Raw genomic sequence first — 18,211 nt, forward strand, 5'->3', positions numbered from 1 at the left:
GCAGAGTCAGCTGGGGCCAGATGTGAAAGCCACCTCGACCTAGGAGCTGCCACTTTGTCCTGGACAGGAGAGTCATTCAAGAAAATGGGTCACCTGAGATCATCTTAGTTGTTTTTTCTTCATCCTGTGTTTTCTATTTGAACAGGGATGTTTGTTCCAACACAGAGAACAGAAGGCATCTCAACATCAGACATCATCACCAGGATTGTCCGTGACTATGATGTTTATGCCCGACGCAACCTCCAGAGAGGCTACACAGCCAAGGAACTGAATGTCAGCTTTATCAATGTAAGTGTGCCACCCCGCACCTCTGAGGACCAGCACGTCACGCTACTGCTGGCACTGTATACAAATCACTTACGTTACACCACTCGATATTCTTGATGTTTGACATTTATTGTCTCATTTAGTTCACATAACAGCCCAATGATGTATTATTATCCCCATTTTATACGTGGAGAAACCAATGTCCAAATAGGTAATGTAATTTGACCAAGGAATACAGATAGTGAGTGAACATCACATTTTTTAAGGGAGCCGCCTCACCTCCCTTTCTGCACCCCAACCTCCCCATCAGAGTTCTCCGAGTTGGGTGAAGGGTTTCTGAGAGATCTACCCTCATGAAAGGCAATAGTTGTCTTCTGCTCCAAGGGAAGAAAGGAGCACAGAGGCTCTACAAAGCTAAACTCAGAGAAAGTGTGTTCTTATCTTAACGGTTTACAATTTTCTTTTTATTAAGGCCTTACAGATGCTCATTAGAAACTTTAACAGCTGCTTTTTTTTTGTCCAGAGAAATTACAGCCACTTAAAAAAAGCCCAAAGTCTTTGGCTTCCTTTTGTATTTCTGCTGTATTGTTCCCACAGAGCTGCTGTTAGTTTAATAATAGAGCAACTGTTAAAACAATCTTTAAAAACAAGCTGTTAAAAAGCCAAGAGGGCAGCCCAGTTGCTAGAGGTGATGTTGGTGAGTCTGGATGACTATGTTTGCCTGAACTCCAAGGAGCTGATCGAGGTGAGCAAAATAAGAGCTCTCCACACATACAGAATTTCCACACACCCCCACAAAAATAGATACGGTGATTTTTCTACAAAACTAGATGTTTATAATTATGTGCAGCCACAGTTATCCAGCAGCTTACACAAACCAATCATCGGTACCTCTGAATAAGCAAGGGTTCATTCAGTAATTGTAAGTCAGTGATGATCAGTTGTCTTCAGGAGGCAGGGAGTATTGGGAGTCTGGGCTCTGTGGCTTCATACAGACTGGGCAACAAAATGGAAAATGTCAGGTTCAAGTGGCAAACAGAACAAGTGGCTGAAAAGAATTCAGTCAAAGTGATTAGTTGGTATCTTACAGAGCATAAAGCCCTGGTTATTTCAATAAATTAAACTGCCTGTTCTTTTAAATTGAATTCAGTCACCCATCCAGGCATGTCGAGCCATTTCTGAAAGTTATTGCTCGTGCTCTTTCAACGGCCTGTGATAAGCCACTTAGCTCAGGGAGCCGTGTAGTCAGTGTGGATGTGCCCGTTGCCTTTCTGTGACCACAAGCTGGGCTGTGGCACAGAGAGTACCTCGCGTGTGTTGGATGAGTGTGTAGATGAATCACGGAACCTGACGAGGGTCAGTCACCAGCCCAAGTCCCTGAGTTTGTCAATTAGAAAAATGAGGAAAGTTGAGTTCGGAGGGACCTGGCTCAAGTCCCTCAAGCAAAGTAGAGGCAGAAGCAGTAGCAGCCTCCCAGCCTTGTGCCCCCTGGTCCAGAGCCCGGTCTAGTGTTCCGAGCAGCTCCTGAGAGCAGTGGAGGGTCGCCGTGTATTATATACAGCTGGCTGGCAGCACGGATGGCTCACACCTCGCCCTGAGGCTGCAGTGATGTTTGTGAAGTCTAGATCCGGGACTCCTGACCCAGGTTTGTGATACTGTATGTGGCTCCAAAAATTCTGCAATATGAAATGGGCTTCAATTCCATATAGTGAAGAAAGGTGAGAAATCTTATTACCCCTTCAGGAGGAAATGTATTATGGCTTCATGGAGGAAAAGAGTCTTTGTTTCATGTTATCTTCATAGTTTTGATTCCACTTTCACCAAGTAACATGATTAAATGCTTCTGTTGCTTACAAGTAATCAAACAGCCAACACACACTGAGCTTTTACTAAATGCCAGGCATTGTGCCAAGTACTTTACATGTATTATCTGATCTAATTGTTACAGCAACCCTATAGGGTAGGGACAATAATTATCCCTATTTTACAGATGAGAAAACTGAGGTTGAGATGGCATGTGAGTTGCCCAACATCCGATGCCTTCTAGGCACATAGGTATAGCAATGCTGCATCAAGGCTATGAACAAAATCCAAGTCCAGAGAAGCTATCAGAACAAAATTTTTCTTCATTACCAAGGAAACTGATGTGGTTCCATTAGCTTAATGGGAAATATGACAGTGACAATTTGAGTGTAATACATGGATGCTAAGGCCCAGCCAGTGGCTCACTTATTTCAACCAATATTGGTTTTAACAATGTCTCAGTAAAATAGAGAACTCGGGCTGCTTCTGAGTGGCCATTCTGTGTACAATTCATATTTTTGTCTAAGTGTCAGGAGAACTGAGGGGATACATTCACCTAGTATCTATCCAAAATAAACAGCAAATGGATACTTTTGGTTCTTCTCTTGTATAAGTGAATTCAACTCTATTTACAAGGAAGAGAACATTATATTTACAAGGAAGAGAACATTACAGCCACTTGTACTTCATTGTACCCATTCAAGTCGACTAATCAGAAGTGACTTTTCTTACAAGAGATGGGCCTTCCTGTCAATCCAGCCCTTGGAAACTAGCATCCTGACTCTTCAGGTTAAGAACATGCACGAGTTGAAATAAAATCTGACCATTCTGTGAGTGACTAATCTCTCCGCAGCCCTTTTGGGTAAATCCCTTTCTTTCTCCTTTAATTTTTGACCAGGAGAAGAAGTACCGCTTCCAAAACCAGGTAGACAAGATGAAGGAGAAGGTCAAAAACGTGGAAGAAAGATCAAAGGAATTTGTGAACAGAGTGGAAGAAAAGAGTCATGATCTAATTCAGAAGTGGGAAGAGAAATCGAGGGAATTCATTGGTAACTTCCTAGAACTGTTTGGGCCTGATGGAGCATGGGTATGTAAATTATTTCACTTCTTCCTGCAATAATGGGTGTTTTCAGTTTATCCTCCTTGTCCTTTATCAGTCCAATATGTGACCTCCACTTTGGGCATCAGCCCAGATGACTTCAAGTCGATGCACTTCTTTATTTAGTTTCTGCTTTTCCTTTCTATATGGCACCCAGGAGTGCCCAAAGCCAATTCTGTTCTCTATTTCTATTTCTTGTTTGAAGTCATTTGGTAGTCACTGAATGTCTGTTACTGCAAAGGTTGGTTTCATAGCTCATCCCAGTCCCCCAGTTGGCGGATGCACAGCTTATGGGTAAGGGTGAAGTATGTCAGTGGCATCATGGATCTTGTGTTATAAAACAAGGCCAGTGCCTCTTGGATCAACCAGAGGAAGAGGACACAGAAGAAATGTACTGCCTTGATCACTTTTTATTGTCAGGAACTCCTGTTTCATTGGTTGGAAGAGAGAGAGAAGAGATGAGACTTTGTACTCATCATGCCCTGATTTGCCCCTGTTTTTTCCATGATATATATGTGCTGGGATAAGGCATAAAAGTCTTAGGGGACTGAGGCCATGATCTGAATCTTAAAACTGAGACAGAAGATGCAGACAGGATCTCTTGCCTAAATTCTATATAGAATACTGAGTGAAAATTACAGAGAGAAAAGAAAATTCTGTAAACCACCTTGTACTCCACTGGTATTTCTTTTTTTTCCCCTCCATTTCTATTTTTTTAAATTAATTTATTTAATTGGAGGGTAATTACTTTACAATATTGTAGTGGGTTTTGGCATACATTAACATGAATCAGCCACGGGTGTACATGTGTCCTCCATCCTGAACCCCCCCCACCTCCCTCCCCATCCCATCCCTCAGGGTTGTCCCAGTGCACCGGCTTTGAGTGCCCTGTTTCATGCATCAAACCTGGACTGGCAATCTATTTCACATATGGTAATATACGTTTCAAGGCTATTCTCAAATCATCCCACCCTCGCCTTCTCCCACAGAGTCCAAAAGTCTGTTCTTTATATCTGTGTCTCTTTTGCTGTCTCGCATACAGGGTTATTGTTACCATCTTTCTAAATTCTATATATATGCGTTAGTATACTATATTGGTGTTTTTCTCTCTGGCTTACTTCACTCTATATAATAGGCTCCAGTTTCATCCACCTCATTAGAACTGATTCAAATGTGTTCTTTTTAATAGCTGAGTAATATTCCATCATGTATATGTACCACAGCTTTCTCATCCATTCATCTGCCAATGGACATCTAGGTTGCTTCCATGTCCTAGCTATTGTAAATAGTGCTGTCATGAACACTGGGGTACATGTGTCTCTTTCAATGAAAGATCTAAAAAAAAATGGAGTAAAGATCTAAATGTAAGACCAGAAACTATAAAACTCCTAGAGGAAAACATAGGCAAAACACTCTCTGAATAAATCACAGCAGGATCCTTTAAGACCCACCTCCCAGAGTAATGGAAATGAAAGAAAAAATAAACAAATGGGACCTAATTAAACTTAAAAGCTTTTGCACAATGAAGGAAACTATAAGCAATATGAAAAGATAGCCTTCAGAATGGGAGAAAATAATAGCAAATGAAGCAATTGACAATTAATCTCAAAAATATACAAGCAGCTCATGCAGCTCAATACCAGAAAAATAAACGACCCAATCAAAAAATGGGCCAAAGAACTAACAGACATTTCTCCCAAGAAGACATACAGATGGCTAACAAACACATGAAAAGATGCTCAACATCATTCATTATCAGAGAAATGCAAATCAAAGCCACAATGAGGTACCATCTCATGCCAGTCAGAATGGCTGCTATCAAAAAGTCTACAAACAATAAATGCTAGAGAGGGTGGGGAGAAAAGGGAACCCTCTTACACTTGATGGGAATGCAAACTAGTACAGCCACTATGGAGAAAAGTGTGGAGACTCCACTGGTATATCTATTGTGTGTGTACTTTTGAAGTAAATAACCAGTATTATCAGCAGAGTTAATAAAGACGGTTCTATGGAAGACTTTGTTTTAAAAAAATTGATGTATAGTTGATTTACAATGTTGTGTTGATTTCTGTAGTACAGCAAAGTAATTCAGTTATACACATACACACACACACACATTTTTTATACTCTTTTTCATTATGGTTTATCTTAGGATAAAGAGTATTGTTCTCTGTGCTATATACAGTAGAACAGGTTTATCCATTTTATGCCTAAAAGCTTACATCAGCTAACCCCAACCTCCCACTCTATCCCTCCCCCAACCCCCTCCCCGCTTGGAAACCACCAATCGGTTCTTTGTGTCTGTGATTCTGTTTCTGTTTCATGGATAGCTTCATTTGTGTCACATTTTAGATTCCACACATAAGTGATATCATATGGTATTTGTCTTTCTGACTTCACTTAGTATGATAAGTGCTAAGTCCATCCATGTTGCTGAAAATGGCATTATTTCATTTTTGTTTATGGCTGAGTAGTATTTTATTGTGTGTGTGTGTATGTGTGTGTATACACACATATATACCATGCCTTCTTTATCCACTCTTATTTTGATGGACATTTAGGTTGTCGACACGACTTGGCAATTGTGAATATTGCTGCTAGGAACACTGGGGTGCAGCTATCTTTTTGAATTATAGTTTTGTCTGGATATATGCCCAGGAGTGGGATTGCTGGACCATATATGGTAAGTCTTAATTTTCTGAGGAAACTCCAAACTGTTTTCCAAAGTGGCTGCACCAACTTAAATTCCCAGCAACAGTGTAAGAGGGTTCCTTTTTCTCCACACCTCCTTCAGTGTTTGTTATTTGTAGACTTTTTAATGATGGCCATTCTGATTGGTGGGAAGTGGTACCTTATTTTAGTTTTGATTTTCATTTCTCTAATAATTAGTGACTGCCTCTTGACTATCTGCATGTCCTTTATGGAGAAATGTCTATTTAAGTCTTCTTCCCATGTTTGAATTGGAGTTTTTTTGTTGTTGTTACTAAGATTGTATTAGCTATTTGCATATTTTGGAAAATAAGCCCTTGTTGGTCTCATCATTTGCAAATATTTTCTCTTATTCTGTAGGTTGTCTTTTCATTTTATGGTTTCCGTTGTTGTGCAAAAGCTTATAAATTTGATTAGGTCTCATTTGTTTATTTCTATTGCCTTGGGAAACTGACCTAGGAAAACATTGGTATGATTTCTGTCAGAATATTTGGCTCATGACCTCTTCTAGGGGTTCTAAAGTGTCGTGCCTTATGTTTATGTCTGTAACCCATTTTGAGTTTATTTTTGTGTATGGTGAGAGGTTGCATTTTTGGGAAACTGACCTGGGAAAACATTGGTATGATCTCTTCTAGGAGTTCTAAGGTGTCATGCCTTATGTTTAAGTCTATAACCCATTTTGAGTTTATTTTTGTGTATGGTGAGAGGGTGTGTTTGTTCCAACTTCATTGGTTTGCAAGCAGTTTTCCAACATTTCAACATTGCTGAAGAGACTGTCTTTTCCACACTGATTTTCAACAAAGGAGGCAAGAATACACTATCGATTGTATGTATGTGGGTTTATTTCTGAGCTTTCCATTGATCCATATGTCTGTTTTTGTGCCAATATCACTCTGTTTTTATTTCTGTAGCTTTGTAGTATCGTCTGGAGTCTGGGAGGGTGCTTCTCACTGCTTTGTTCTTTTTCTGTAGGGCTGCTTTGTGAATTCTAAGTCTTTTGTGGTTCCACATAAATTTTAAGAGTATTCTATTAAAAATGTCATGGGTAATTTGATAGGGATTACATTAAATCTGTAGATTGTTTTGGTTAGTCTGGTCATTTTAACAATACTAATGCTTCCAATCCGAGAGCATGGGATATCTGAAAGAGATAGTTTTAAAGTAGCTTTCCCTTTAGAACCAAACGGAATGATTCCATTTGATCTTGCTAATTTTTATTAGCCTAGATATCCTAGTACAACATGAGAAGTCTCTAACAAAATTGATTTTGGCTGAATTATTTTATTGATGGGTTGTCCCTGTTACCTCTTTGCTCACTGGAGGTGGTTCATAAGATTATCTAAAAGTAAAACAAGTAAAAGAGCAACACTTGAGAAGTTAGAAGAGATGCTTTGCTAAAAGCCTAGCAGCCTCTAAGTGATTATAGAGGCAGCGGTCATAGGCCCACCTTGTCTTGTTGGCTGAGGCTGAGAGAGGGTGGAGGGCTTACAAGGGTTGACTTGAGCCTTCGACAACTTCTAGAGAGAGCTTGCAGGAACAGAGGAGCCAAGAGTCCAGTTCCTTTTCATTTTCCCTGGGTTTCAGTTCAGATCAAATTCTCTGGGATTCCATGGTCTCTGTAACAAGTTTGAAATTTCTCATTAATCTAGTGTGTACTTTAATAGTTAACATTTTTCACAACTAATTTTCAGGCTCTGAGGAAAGAACTAGCAGTTTTTTTTAAATGAAAAACCAGGTAGGCATTCATTTGTTTACAGGGGTTCAGAAATGTCTGCTTAGATCTTCTGCCCAAATGTTTCAATTTACTTATTTTTAGTTGAGGATAATTGCTTTACAATATTGTGTTGGTTTCAGCCACAGGTAAACATATGTCCCCTCCCTCTTGAACCTCCTTCCCACCCCTCTAGGTTGTCAAGAGCACCAGTTTGAGCTCCATGTGTCATATAACATAGTCTCAGTCACATAACATATTCGCATTACATATGGTAATGTTTATGTTTCCGCATTACTCTCAATTTATCAATTTATCCTACCCTCTCCTTTCTGTCCTGTGTGCATAAGTCTGTTCTCTATGTCTGCATCTCCATTGCTGCCATGCAACTAGGTTCATAAGTACTATCTTTCTAGATTCCATATGTATCTGTTAATACATCACATTTATGTTTCTCTTTCTGAATTACTTCACTCTGTATAATAGGCTTTAGGTTCATCAAGCTCATTAGAACTGACTCAGAAGTGTTTCTCTGTATGGCTGTGTAATATAGCAATAACATCAACATAGCAAGAAACAAGAGGGTTTTTTTATAACTAATTTTATGGACATATAGCTTATTTACAATGTTAACTTTTTATTATGGTTTATCACACAATATTGAATATAGTACTTTGAAGGGAGGGAGGGAAGAAAGTATAAAAAACCATAGAAACTAAGATAACAGTATTAACAGGAGTTGTAACAGGGGTTACAGGACATGGTGTCATTAATAGACTTGGGTCATATATTTTTAACATGTTGGTTAATATTTGAGTTCTAAAGTTCTTTAAAAATTCTAGGAACAAGTGTCCTAAAATTCTGTAACATCACAAGTTTCTTAGGGTCCCACATTTCATTTTATCTTTAAACGTTTATTCAGCAACCATTTTTACAGTTTATGAAAATGGTCTTATGGTAGGAGCTTAGTGTATACCTGCTAGTGGGAAAAATAGGCCAATCCATCAAGAGATAACTGTAAAACAGCATGGTAAGTGGTGTGCGAGGTTAGGGAAAAAGTCACGTCCACTAGTTTATCTGCATACTCAGTATACTTTGCTCTCATGAGTCATCCTCTAAAGCTCTCTGTGTATAAGTCTTGTCTGTTCTATAGGAACTCAGGTTGATTTCTACTTTTTCAAGGACACAACCTAACCTTGTAAAGTGAGGGTAATTTAGGAGAGTAAGAAGGGAAGCAGAAGTGTTTTGGAGTTTCTAGGTGGTATAGTGGTGAGGGCTTTGCTTTCCAATGCAGGGGTCATGGGTTTGATTCCTTGAGGAGAGCTAAGGAAAGTGAGCTAAGGGAGAGCTAAGGAGACTTGCTTCCTCTGTTGTACAGTGATCTAAGAAAGGCTAAGGAGACTTGCTTCCTCTGACTTATAGTGTTCAAAGGAGAGCTATGGAGAACTATGGTGAGCAAAGGAGACTTAGTTACTCTGACCCCTAGTGTTCTAGGGAGAGCTAAGGAGACTTCCTTACTCTGACTTAAAAGATGGGCTCGATAAAGGACAGAAATGGTCTGGACCTAACAGAAGCAGAAGATATTAAGAAGAGGTGGCAAGAATACACGGAAGAACTGTACAAAAAAGATCTTCATGACCCAGATAATCATGATGATGTGATCACTAATCTAGAGCCAGACATTTTGGAATGTGAAGTCAAGTGAGCCTTAGAAAGCATCACTACGAACAAAGCTAGTGGAGGTGATGGAATTCCAGTTGAGCTGTTTCAAATCCTGAAAGATGATGCTGTGAAAGTGCTGCACTCAATATGCCAGAAAATTTGGAAAACTCAGCAGTGGTCACAGGACTGGAAAAGGTCAGTTTTCATTCCAATTCCAAAGAAAGGCAATGCCAAAGAATGCTCAAACTACCGCACAATTGCACTCATCTCACATGCTAGTAATGTAATGCTCAAAATTCTCCAAGCCAGACTTCAGCAATACGTGAACCGTGAACTCCCTGATGTTCAAGCTTGTTTTAGAAAAGGCAGAGGAACCTGAGATCAAATTGCCAACATCCGCTGGATCATGGAAAAAGCAAGAGAGTTCCAGAAAAACATCTATTTCTGCTTTATTGACTATGCCAAAGCCTTTGACTGTGTGGATCACAACAAACTGTGGAAAATTCTGAAAGCGATGGGAATACCAGACCACCTAACCTGCCTCTTGAGAAATCTGTATGCAGGTCAGGAAGCAACAGTTAGAACTGGACATGGAACAACAGACTGGTTCCAAATAGGAAAAGGAGTACGTCAAGGCTGTATATTGTCATCCTGCTTATTTAACTTATATGCAGAGTATATCATGAGAAACGCTGGACTGGAAGAAACACAAGCTGGAATCAAGATTGCCGGGAGAAATATCAATGACCTCAGATATGCAGATGACACCACCCTTATGGCAGAAAGTGAAGAGGAGCTAAAAAGCCTCTTGATGAAAGTGAAAGAGGAGAGTGAAAAAGTTGGCTTAAAGCTCAACATTCAGAAAACAAAGATCATGGCATCTGGTCCCATCACTTCATGGGAAATAGATGGGGAAACAGTAGAAACAGTCAGACTTTATTTTTTTGGGCTCCAAAATCACTCCAGATGGTGATTGCAGCCATGAAATTCAAAATGCTTACTCCTTGGAAGAAAAGTTATGACCAACCTAGATAGCATATTCAAAAGCAGAGACATTACTTTGCCGACTAAGGTCCATCTAGTCAAGGCTATGGTTTTTCCAGCAGTCATGTATGGATGTGAGAGTTAGACTGTGAAGAAGGCTGAGTGCCGAAGAATTGATGGTTTTGAACTGTGGTGTTGGAGAAGACTCTTGAGAGTCCCTTGGACTGCAAGGAGATCCAACCAGTCCATTCTGAAGGAGATCAACCCTAGGATTTCTTTGGAAGGAATGATGCTAAAGCTGAAGCTCCAGTACTTTGGCCACCTCATGCAAAGAGTTGACTCATTGGAAAAGACTCTGATGCTGGGAGGGATTGGGGGCAGGAGGAGAAGGGGACGACCCAGGATGAGATGGCTGGATGGCATCACGGACTCGATGAACGTGAGTCTGAGTGAACTCCGGGAGATGGTGATGGACAGGGAGGCCTGGCGTGCTGCGATTCATGGGGTCACGAAGAGTCGGACACAACTGAGCGACTGAACTGAACTGAACTGAAGGAGTGCTAAGGAGACTTAATAGTGTTCAGTAGTGGCCTGTTGTGGGACAGGGTCTCTGACTACAGCAGACCTGGGTTACCTAGCGTGTGGCTGAATCCCTCTTGGAGGCGGTCGCCCTTAGCCCCACCATAGAGCTGCCAAACAGATGACCCAGAACAGATTTCCCAACCTGGGGATCCATCAAAGGGACTTAGAACCTCCTGGAATTTGACGTTGTAGTCCAATGGGAGACTGAGTCAGAGTTGCCTGTGAGTGTCCAGGAGTCTGTGGTGGTGATGTGAGTCAACAGTTTGGCCTCAGGCCAAATAACTGGGAGGAAACAGCAGCCAAACACAGAAAACTGGATTAAAGATTTACCAAACATGGCCCCACCCATCAGAACAAGACCCAGTTTCCCCCACAGTCAGTCTCTCCCATCAGGAAGCTTCCATAAGCCTCTTATCCTTATTCATCAGAGGGCAGATAGAATGAAAAACACAATCACAGAAAACTAACCAAACAGATCACATGGGTCACAGCCTTGTCTAACTCAATGAAACTATGAGCCATGACATGTAGGGCCACCCAAGACAGACGGGTCATGGTGGAGAGTTCTGACAAAACGTGATTCACGGGAGAAGGGAAGGGCAAACCACTTCAGCATTCTTGCCTTGAGAACACCATGAACAGTATGAAAAGGCAAAAAGATATGACACTGAAAGATGAACTCCCCAGGTCGGTAGGTGCCCAATATGCTACTGGAGATCGCTGGAGAAACGACTCCAGAAAAAATGAAGAGACAGAGCCAAATCAAAAACAACACCCAGTTGTGGATATGACTGGTGATGGAAGTAAAATCCTATGCTGTAAAGAGCAATACTGCATAGGAACCTGGAATGTTAGGTCCATGAATCAAGGCAAATTGAAAGTGGTCAAATAGGAGATGGCAAGAGCAAACATAGACATTTTAGGAATCAGTGAACTAAAATGGATGAGAATGGGTGAATTTAATTCAAATGACCATTATATCTATTACTGTGGGAAAGAATCCCTTAGAAGAAACGAAGTAGCCCTCATCATCAACAAAGAGTCCGAAATGCAGTACTTGGATGCAACCTCAAAAATGACAGAATGATCTCTGTTCCCAAGGCAACCCATTCAGTATCACAGTAATCCAGGTCTATGCCCCGACCACTAATGCCGAAGAAGTTGAAGTTGCACGGTTCTATGAAGACCTACAATACTGTTTAGAACTAACACCAAAAAAAGATATCCTTTTTATCATAGGGGCTGGAATGCTAAAGTAGGAAATCAAGAGCTATCTGGAGTAGCAGACAAGTTTGGCCTTAGAATACAAAATGAAGCAGGGCAAAGGCTAACAGAGTTTTGCCAAGAGAACACACTGGTCATAGCAAACACTCTCTTCCAGCAAGACAAGAGATGACTCTACACATGGACATCACCAAATGGTCAACACTGAAATCAGATTGATTATATTCTTTGCAGCTGAAGATGGAGAAGCTCTATACAGTCAGCAAAAACAAGACTAGGAGCTGACTGTGGCTCAGATCATGAACTCCTTATTGCCAAATTCAGACTTACATTGAAGAAAGTAGGGAAAACCACTAGACCATTCAGATATGACCTAAATCAAATCCCTTACAATTATACCACAGAAGTGACAAACAGATTCAAGGGATAAGATCTGATAGAGTGCCTGATGAACTATGGACAGAGGTTCATGACATTGTACAGGAGGCAGTGATCAAGACCATCCCCAAGGAAAAGAAATGCAAAAAGGCAGAATGGTTGTCTGAGGAGGCCTTACAAATAGCTGAGAAAAGAAGAGAAGCTAAAGGCAAAGGAGAAAAGGAAAACTATACCCATCTGAATGCAGAGTTCCAAAGAATAGCAAGGAGAGATAAGAAAGCCTTCCTAAGTGATCAGTGCAAAGAAACAGAGGAAAACAATAGAATGGGAAAGACTAGAGATCTCTTCAAGGAAATTAGAGATACAAGGGAACATTTCATGCAAAGATGGGCTCAATAAAGGATGGAAATGGTATGGACCTAACAGAAGCAGAAGGTATTACGAATAGGTGGCAAGAATACACAGAAGAACTATACAAAAAAGATCTTAAAAAAAAAAAAAGATCTTCACGACCCAGATAACCACAGTGGTGTGATCACTCACCTAGAGTGAGACATCCTGGAGTCTGAAGTCAAGTGGGCCTTAGGAAGCATCACTATGAACAAAGCTAGTGGAGGTGATGCAATTCCAGCTGAACTATTTCAAGTCCTAAAAGATGATGCTGTAAAAGTGCTGCACTCAATATGTCAGCAAATTTGGAAACCTCAGCAGTGGCCACAGGCCTGGAAAAGGTCAGTTTTCATTCCAATCCCAAATAAAGGCAATGCCAGAGAATGCTCAAACTACTGCACAATTGCACTCATCTAACATGCTAGCAAAATACTCAAAATTCTCCAAGTGAGGTTTCAACAGTACATAAACTGGTAACTTGCAGATGTTCAGATTTAGAAAAGGCAGAGGAACCACAGATCAAATTGCCAACATCTGCTGGATCATCAAAAAAGCAAGAGAGTTCCAGAAAAACATACACCTCTGCTTTATTGACTACGCCAAAGCCTTTGACTGTGTGGATCACAGCAAACTGTGGAAAATTCTTCAAGAGATGGGAATATCAGACCACCTGACCTGCCTCCTGAGAAATCTGTATGCAGGTCAAGAAGCAACAGTTGAAACCAGACATGGAACAATGGACTGGTCCCAAATTGGGAAAGGAGTACGTCAAGGCTGTATATTATCACCTTGCTTATTTAACTTATATGCAGAGTACATCATGCAAAATGCTGGGCTGGATGAAGCACAAACTGGAATCAAGATTGCTGGGAGAAATATCAATAATCAGATACGTACATGACACCACCCTTATGGCAGAAAGTGAAGAGGAACTAAAGAGCCTCTTGGTGAAAGTGAAAGAGGAGAGTGAAAAAGCTGGCTTAAAAAACTCAACACTCAAAAAACAAAGATCATGGCATCCAGTCCCATCACTTCATGGCAAATAGATGGGGAAACAATGGAAACAGTGACAGACTTTATTTTCTTGGGCTCCAAAATCACTGCAGATGGTGACTGCAGCCATGAAATTAAAAGCCACTTGCTCCTTGGAAGAAAAGCTATGACCAACCTAGACAGCATATTAAAAAGCAGAGACATTACTTTGGCGCCAAATGTCTGTCTAGTCAAAGCTATGGTTTTTCCAGTAGTCATGTATGGATGTGAGAGTTGGACCATAAAGCTGAGTGCCGAAGAATTGATGCTTTTGAACTGTGGTGTTGGAGAAGACTCTTAAGAATCCCTTGGACTACAAGGAGATCAAACCAGTCAATCCTAAAGGAAATCAGGCACTAATATTCATTGGAAGGACTGATGCTGAAGCTAAAACTCTAATACTTTGGCCACCTGATGCAAAGAACTGACTCCTTGGAAAAGACCCTGATGTTGGGAAAGATTGAAGGCAGGAGGAAGAGGGGATGACAGAGGATGAGATGGGTGGATGGCATCACCGACTCAATGGACATGAATTGGTTATGGACAGGGAAGCCTGGCATGCTGTAGTCCATGGGTTCACAAAGAGTCGGACATGACTGAGCAACTGAACTGAACTGAAGGAGAGCTAGGGAGACTTCCTTATCATGACCTATACTGTTCTAAGAGCTAAGGAGAGGTAAAGGGACCAGATCTAGGCAAGTTGGTTTCCAGTACTTTTTATTTCACCTCCAATCTCCAATTCAGTTGTACCCTCCAATAAATTAACTAATAGTTTATTTTCTTAACACTTTATTTGTAGTTTTTCAGGAACCTCCATGTTTTTCTCCATAGTCTGTGACAATTGACATTCTTACCAACAGTACTCTTGTACATTTTTTGATGGTGGCCATTCTCACCACTTGGGCATGATATCTCATTGTGATTTTGATTTGCATTTCTTTTCCTGTGATGTAACATACTTTGCAGAATCAGAAATGAAAGTTTAAATCATAAGTAGGAGCTGCCAGCTTCAAAATCAGGAACTAGAAACATCTGTACACACTGCAGATAACCAATACACCCTACCATATTTGATTTAATAGCCTGTATAAGAAATGAAGCCCAATCAAATCCTTATCATTTTTTAAGTAACAGATGAAACCACAACTACTGTGGAAAACTTTGTAGTGGAAAGATTTTAGAAATATAGGATAGCATTCAACTCATTTTATTGTACCTTTTGGAATATAAGAGTGGCAAAGTTATAAACATTTGGAAGCTCCATCAGAGTGCAAAAATGAATTTCAACTGCCCTGATTTCCAAGGCAAGTCAACTCTGTATTCTTTGAAAGATCTAAGGAAAATACTTGGCCTAAAATTAATATCTCACATCCCCAAATTTCTTGGAATTTATATATTGGGATGCTGATGGTTGGCGATATTAGCTCTCTCAAAATATATTTAGCTCAACAAAGTAGATTTCACTCCACTTCTTTGGTAAAACAAACCTTTTCATCATAAATACTAAACATCCAGAATTTGGATTAAATTGAAGCCCATGTTATGATGGCAACTGAGAAAATTTTCCTACCATAGAGTAACCCAAATTGCAATGATTTTGAGAGTGAAATACACCCCAAACTGTATCATAGTCTCATAACAAAACAGCTTAATCCTCAAACCATATATAGTGTGCTGTCAGGAAATGGTTCTTGAAGCAAGGCATCATTGGTCAGCCTCCCGATCCTCCATGCCGGGAAAACCCTCCATAATATTTTGTAACAGACAAAATGTTTCTTTTCAACACCATCAGAGCAATACTTTACCCTATAAAACAAAAAAAAATCCATCATAAGTATGTGCATACACATATATACACACATATACATTTATTTATACACACCTCATTTTGTTTATCCATTTATCCATCAATGGAGATTTAGATTGTTTCCGCTTTATGGCTGTGAACATTAGCTATACAAATATCTGTTTCAGTCTCTAAAGTCTTTTGAGTGTACACCCAGGGGCAGAATTGCTGAAGCATATGATAATTCTTCTTAATTATTTTGAGGAACTGCCATACTGTTTTCCACAGTGGCTGCACCATTTTACATTCCCTCCACAATGTACAAAGGTTCTGATTTCTCCACATCTTCAGAACTTGTTGTTTTCTGTTTGTTTCTTATAATAGCCATTCTAATGGCATTGCTAACTATTAAGACTTTTGATTTTGAGAAATATAAAATTCAGTTTGTGGATCTGAATTAGATTTCCCACTCATCTTCTAGACAGTTTGTCTGTCAACAAATACTCAAGTAAAACACAAGTAAACATGAAAAGCTTCTAACCATGAAAGTTACGGAGAGCTAGTCACGAACAGGGCTTCAATTCATAGCCAGAGAGCTGTGGGCAAGTTCACTTACCTCTCAGCCATTTCCTTGGGTTGTTGGGAGGATTAAATTGTCACATACTTTAAAGTCCTTTTTAACAGTGCCTGGCACATCAGGCACCAGGGATGTGCCAGGCACTGTTTCAGGGCGAGTTGTTGTTTGTTGATTGGAACTCATGATTTGAACTCCTCTTGAGTTCCATCTTGATTACCAGAGGTCCAAACCATATGTAACTAGAATATTTGTATTTCTTTTTTGGTGGATTTGCCAGAATATATCTGAAACCCTGAAACCTATAAAGGCACTTGTCAAGTCATTTACTGCCTCACCAGATATTAAGAACTTCTTAAAAGGGAAAACATTGTAGGAGACGAAACAGAAAATTACTGTCATGTTATCAGGACTAAAAATGGGATTATTTTGGGGGGAGAAAACGTTATAAATGAAAACCTCTTAATACAGCAAAAAACTGAATATAAATACCATTTCTCTTTGAAAATGCTATGCCATGGTCTTCATTATTTGTTATAGTTCTAAAGTGCTTTTCTTCCCAGGAAGCTTATTACAAACTGTCTCCTGACCAGATTCAATTCAGCTCCTTTGCTAGGGGAACCACCCTTCAAAATGCACCAGAAACAACAGATCAGAGAGTTTGCAAATCAAGACCCAGAGTTGTTTTGCATGGATATTGCACTGTCTGAAGTGTAACCCCACAGTTTATCATTAAGGATTCAAATCATTTCATCCCCTTAGGCAGAATATTCAGTTATGAGCTAGAGTCAAACTATAGTAGACAAGTTGTAGATTCTTTGAAACTGGGCTTCTAATGGAAATGCTGACAATCCATTAACCACAGGAGGGCTAATGGCTGCCTCTAAAAATATACCTAAAGATTACAGTAATAAAAACACATATTTTAAAGTGCCTGCTCGAATTTCAAGGATTTTTTTTTTATGTTGCTCTTAATAATAGGCCACCCTATCCTTTTGGCATTTGATTTTGTCTCATAAATGGGCTTAATCTAAGTTAATGCTGTTGTACTACAGCATTTTTTTTCTGTCTGATTTTGAGGGGTTTGGATGTCATTTGACAGAATTATCAATGTCTTTAATGGAAGGAGAATAATTGGTGTATTTGTAGCATTATGGAATTTTAAATCTGGAAAGGATCTCCGTGATCAGCAAAGCATCTCTGTTGTGTCTGCTGGAGGAGATCTGAGCTCCTAAAAAGTTTATGGGCTAGAACTTAAAAAGGGAAAATAACTGCTGGGGAATTGTTGTGCCTGAGGTCTTTCTCACGAGACCCACTCTGGTCTTAGCCCAGGAAGATTGCAGAAGAGTCTAAAGGGCTTGATTACTGAGAATCTCATCATGACAGAGATGTGGGGAGAGGCCAGCGCTGTGATCTTGGCAGACCAAGTTCCTGCCTGCAGAGCCCAAGCACTAGCCCCAGCCAGGCACCATGCTTCATCTGCAGGGTCAAGTCATTGGTGCCGCCTGACCTGGGAAGTCAGTGGGGCCCAAGTCAGTCCAATGTGGGTCCTCAAACAAAAACTCTGGGCCCTGAAGCCTGGTCTGTCCCCAGTCATGATGAGGAGCTGAGTTATAGCCCCCAGTCATTGCTGGGTGAAGCTACAAGCCCCACCCAACCGGAAAGCCTGGCCAGAACACCTGGGAAGCTGCCTGGTCCAGCAATACTTGAGCAGAACGCAGCAGACAGCTGACGGACTGCACAGCAGAGCCAGCGGCACTGCTGAGCCAGGGAACTGAGGGTGCAGATCAGCTTGAATAAGGACCACAAAAACAAAGGCCTCTCCAGCCTTCAGGTTGATTCTCCCACCATGCCTGGGAAGGGAAGCTAATTCACAGCCCCACTTATTGCTGAATACGGTGTGCAGCCCACCCGACCATGGAACTGAAGCACACGGGAAGCTGCCTAGCCCATCCAACAGCACCTGAACAGAAAGCAAAACTGGTGGCCCTGTCTGGCCAGGTCTCCAAA

At 40.6% G+C, this 18,211-nt stretch overlaps 1 protein-coding gene across 1 annotated transcript in view; it reads left to right on the forward strand.

Annotated features, from left to right (window-relative positions):
- The window catches only part of PCYT1B (phosphate cytidylyltransferase 1B, choline), a 115,384-nt gene that overhangs the window by 90,947 nt on the left and 6,226 nt on the right, over positions 1-18,211 (forward strand). Inside the window, exons 6-7 of the mRNA XM_068962814.1 lie at positions 146-288; positions 2,969-3,157. Coding sequence (XP_068818915.1) covers positions 146-288; positions 2,969-3,157 — 332 coding nt within the window. The remainder of the gene's footprint in view (positions 1-145; positions 289-2,968; positions 3,158-18,211) is intronic.

This window comes from Capricornis sumatraensis, chromosome X (assembly GCF_032405125.1).
Source record: "Capricornis sumatraensis isolate serow.1 chromosome X, serow.2, whole genome shotgun sequence".
In the NCBI taxonomy this organism is placed as follows: domain Eukaryota; kingdom Metazoa; phylum Chordata; class Mammalia; order Artiodactyla; family Bovidae; genus Capricornis; species Capricornis sumatraensis.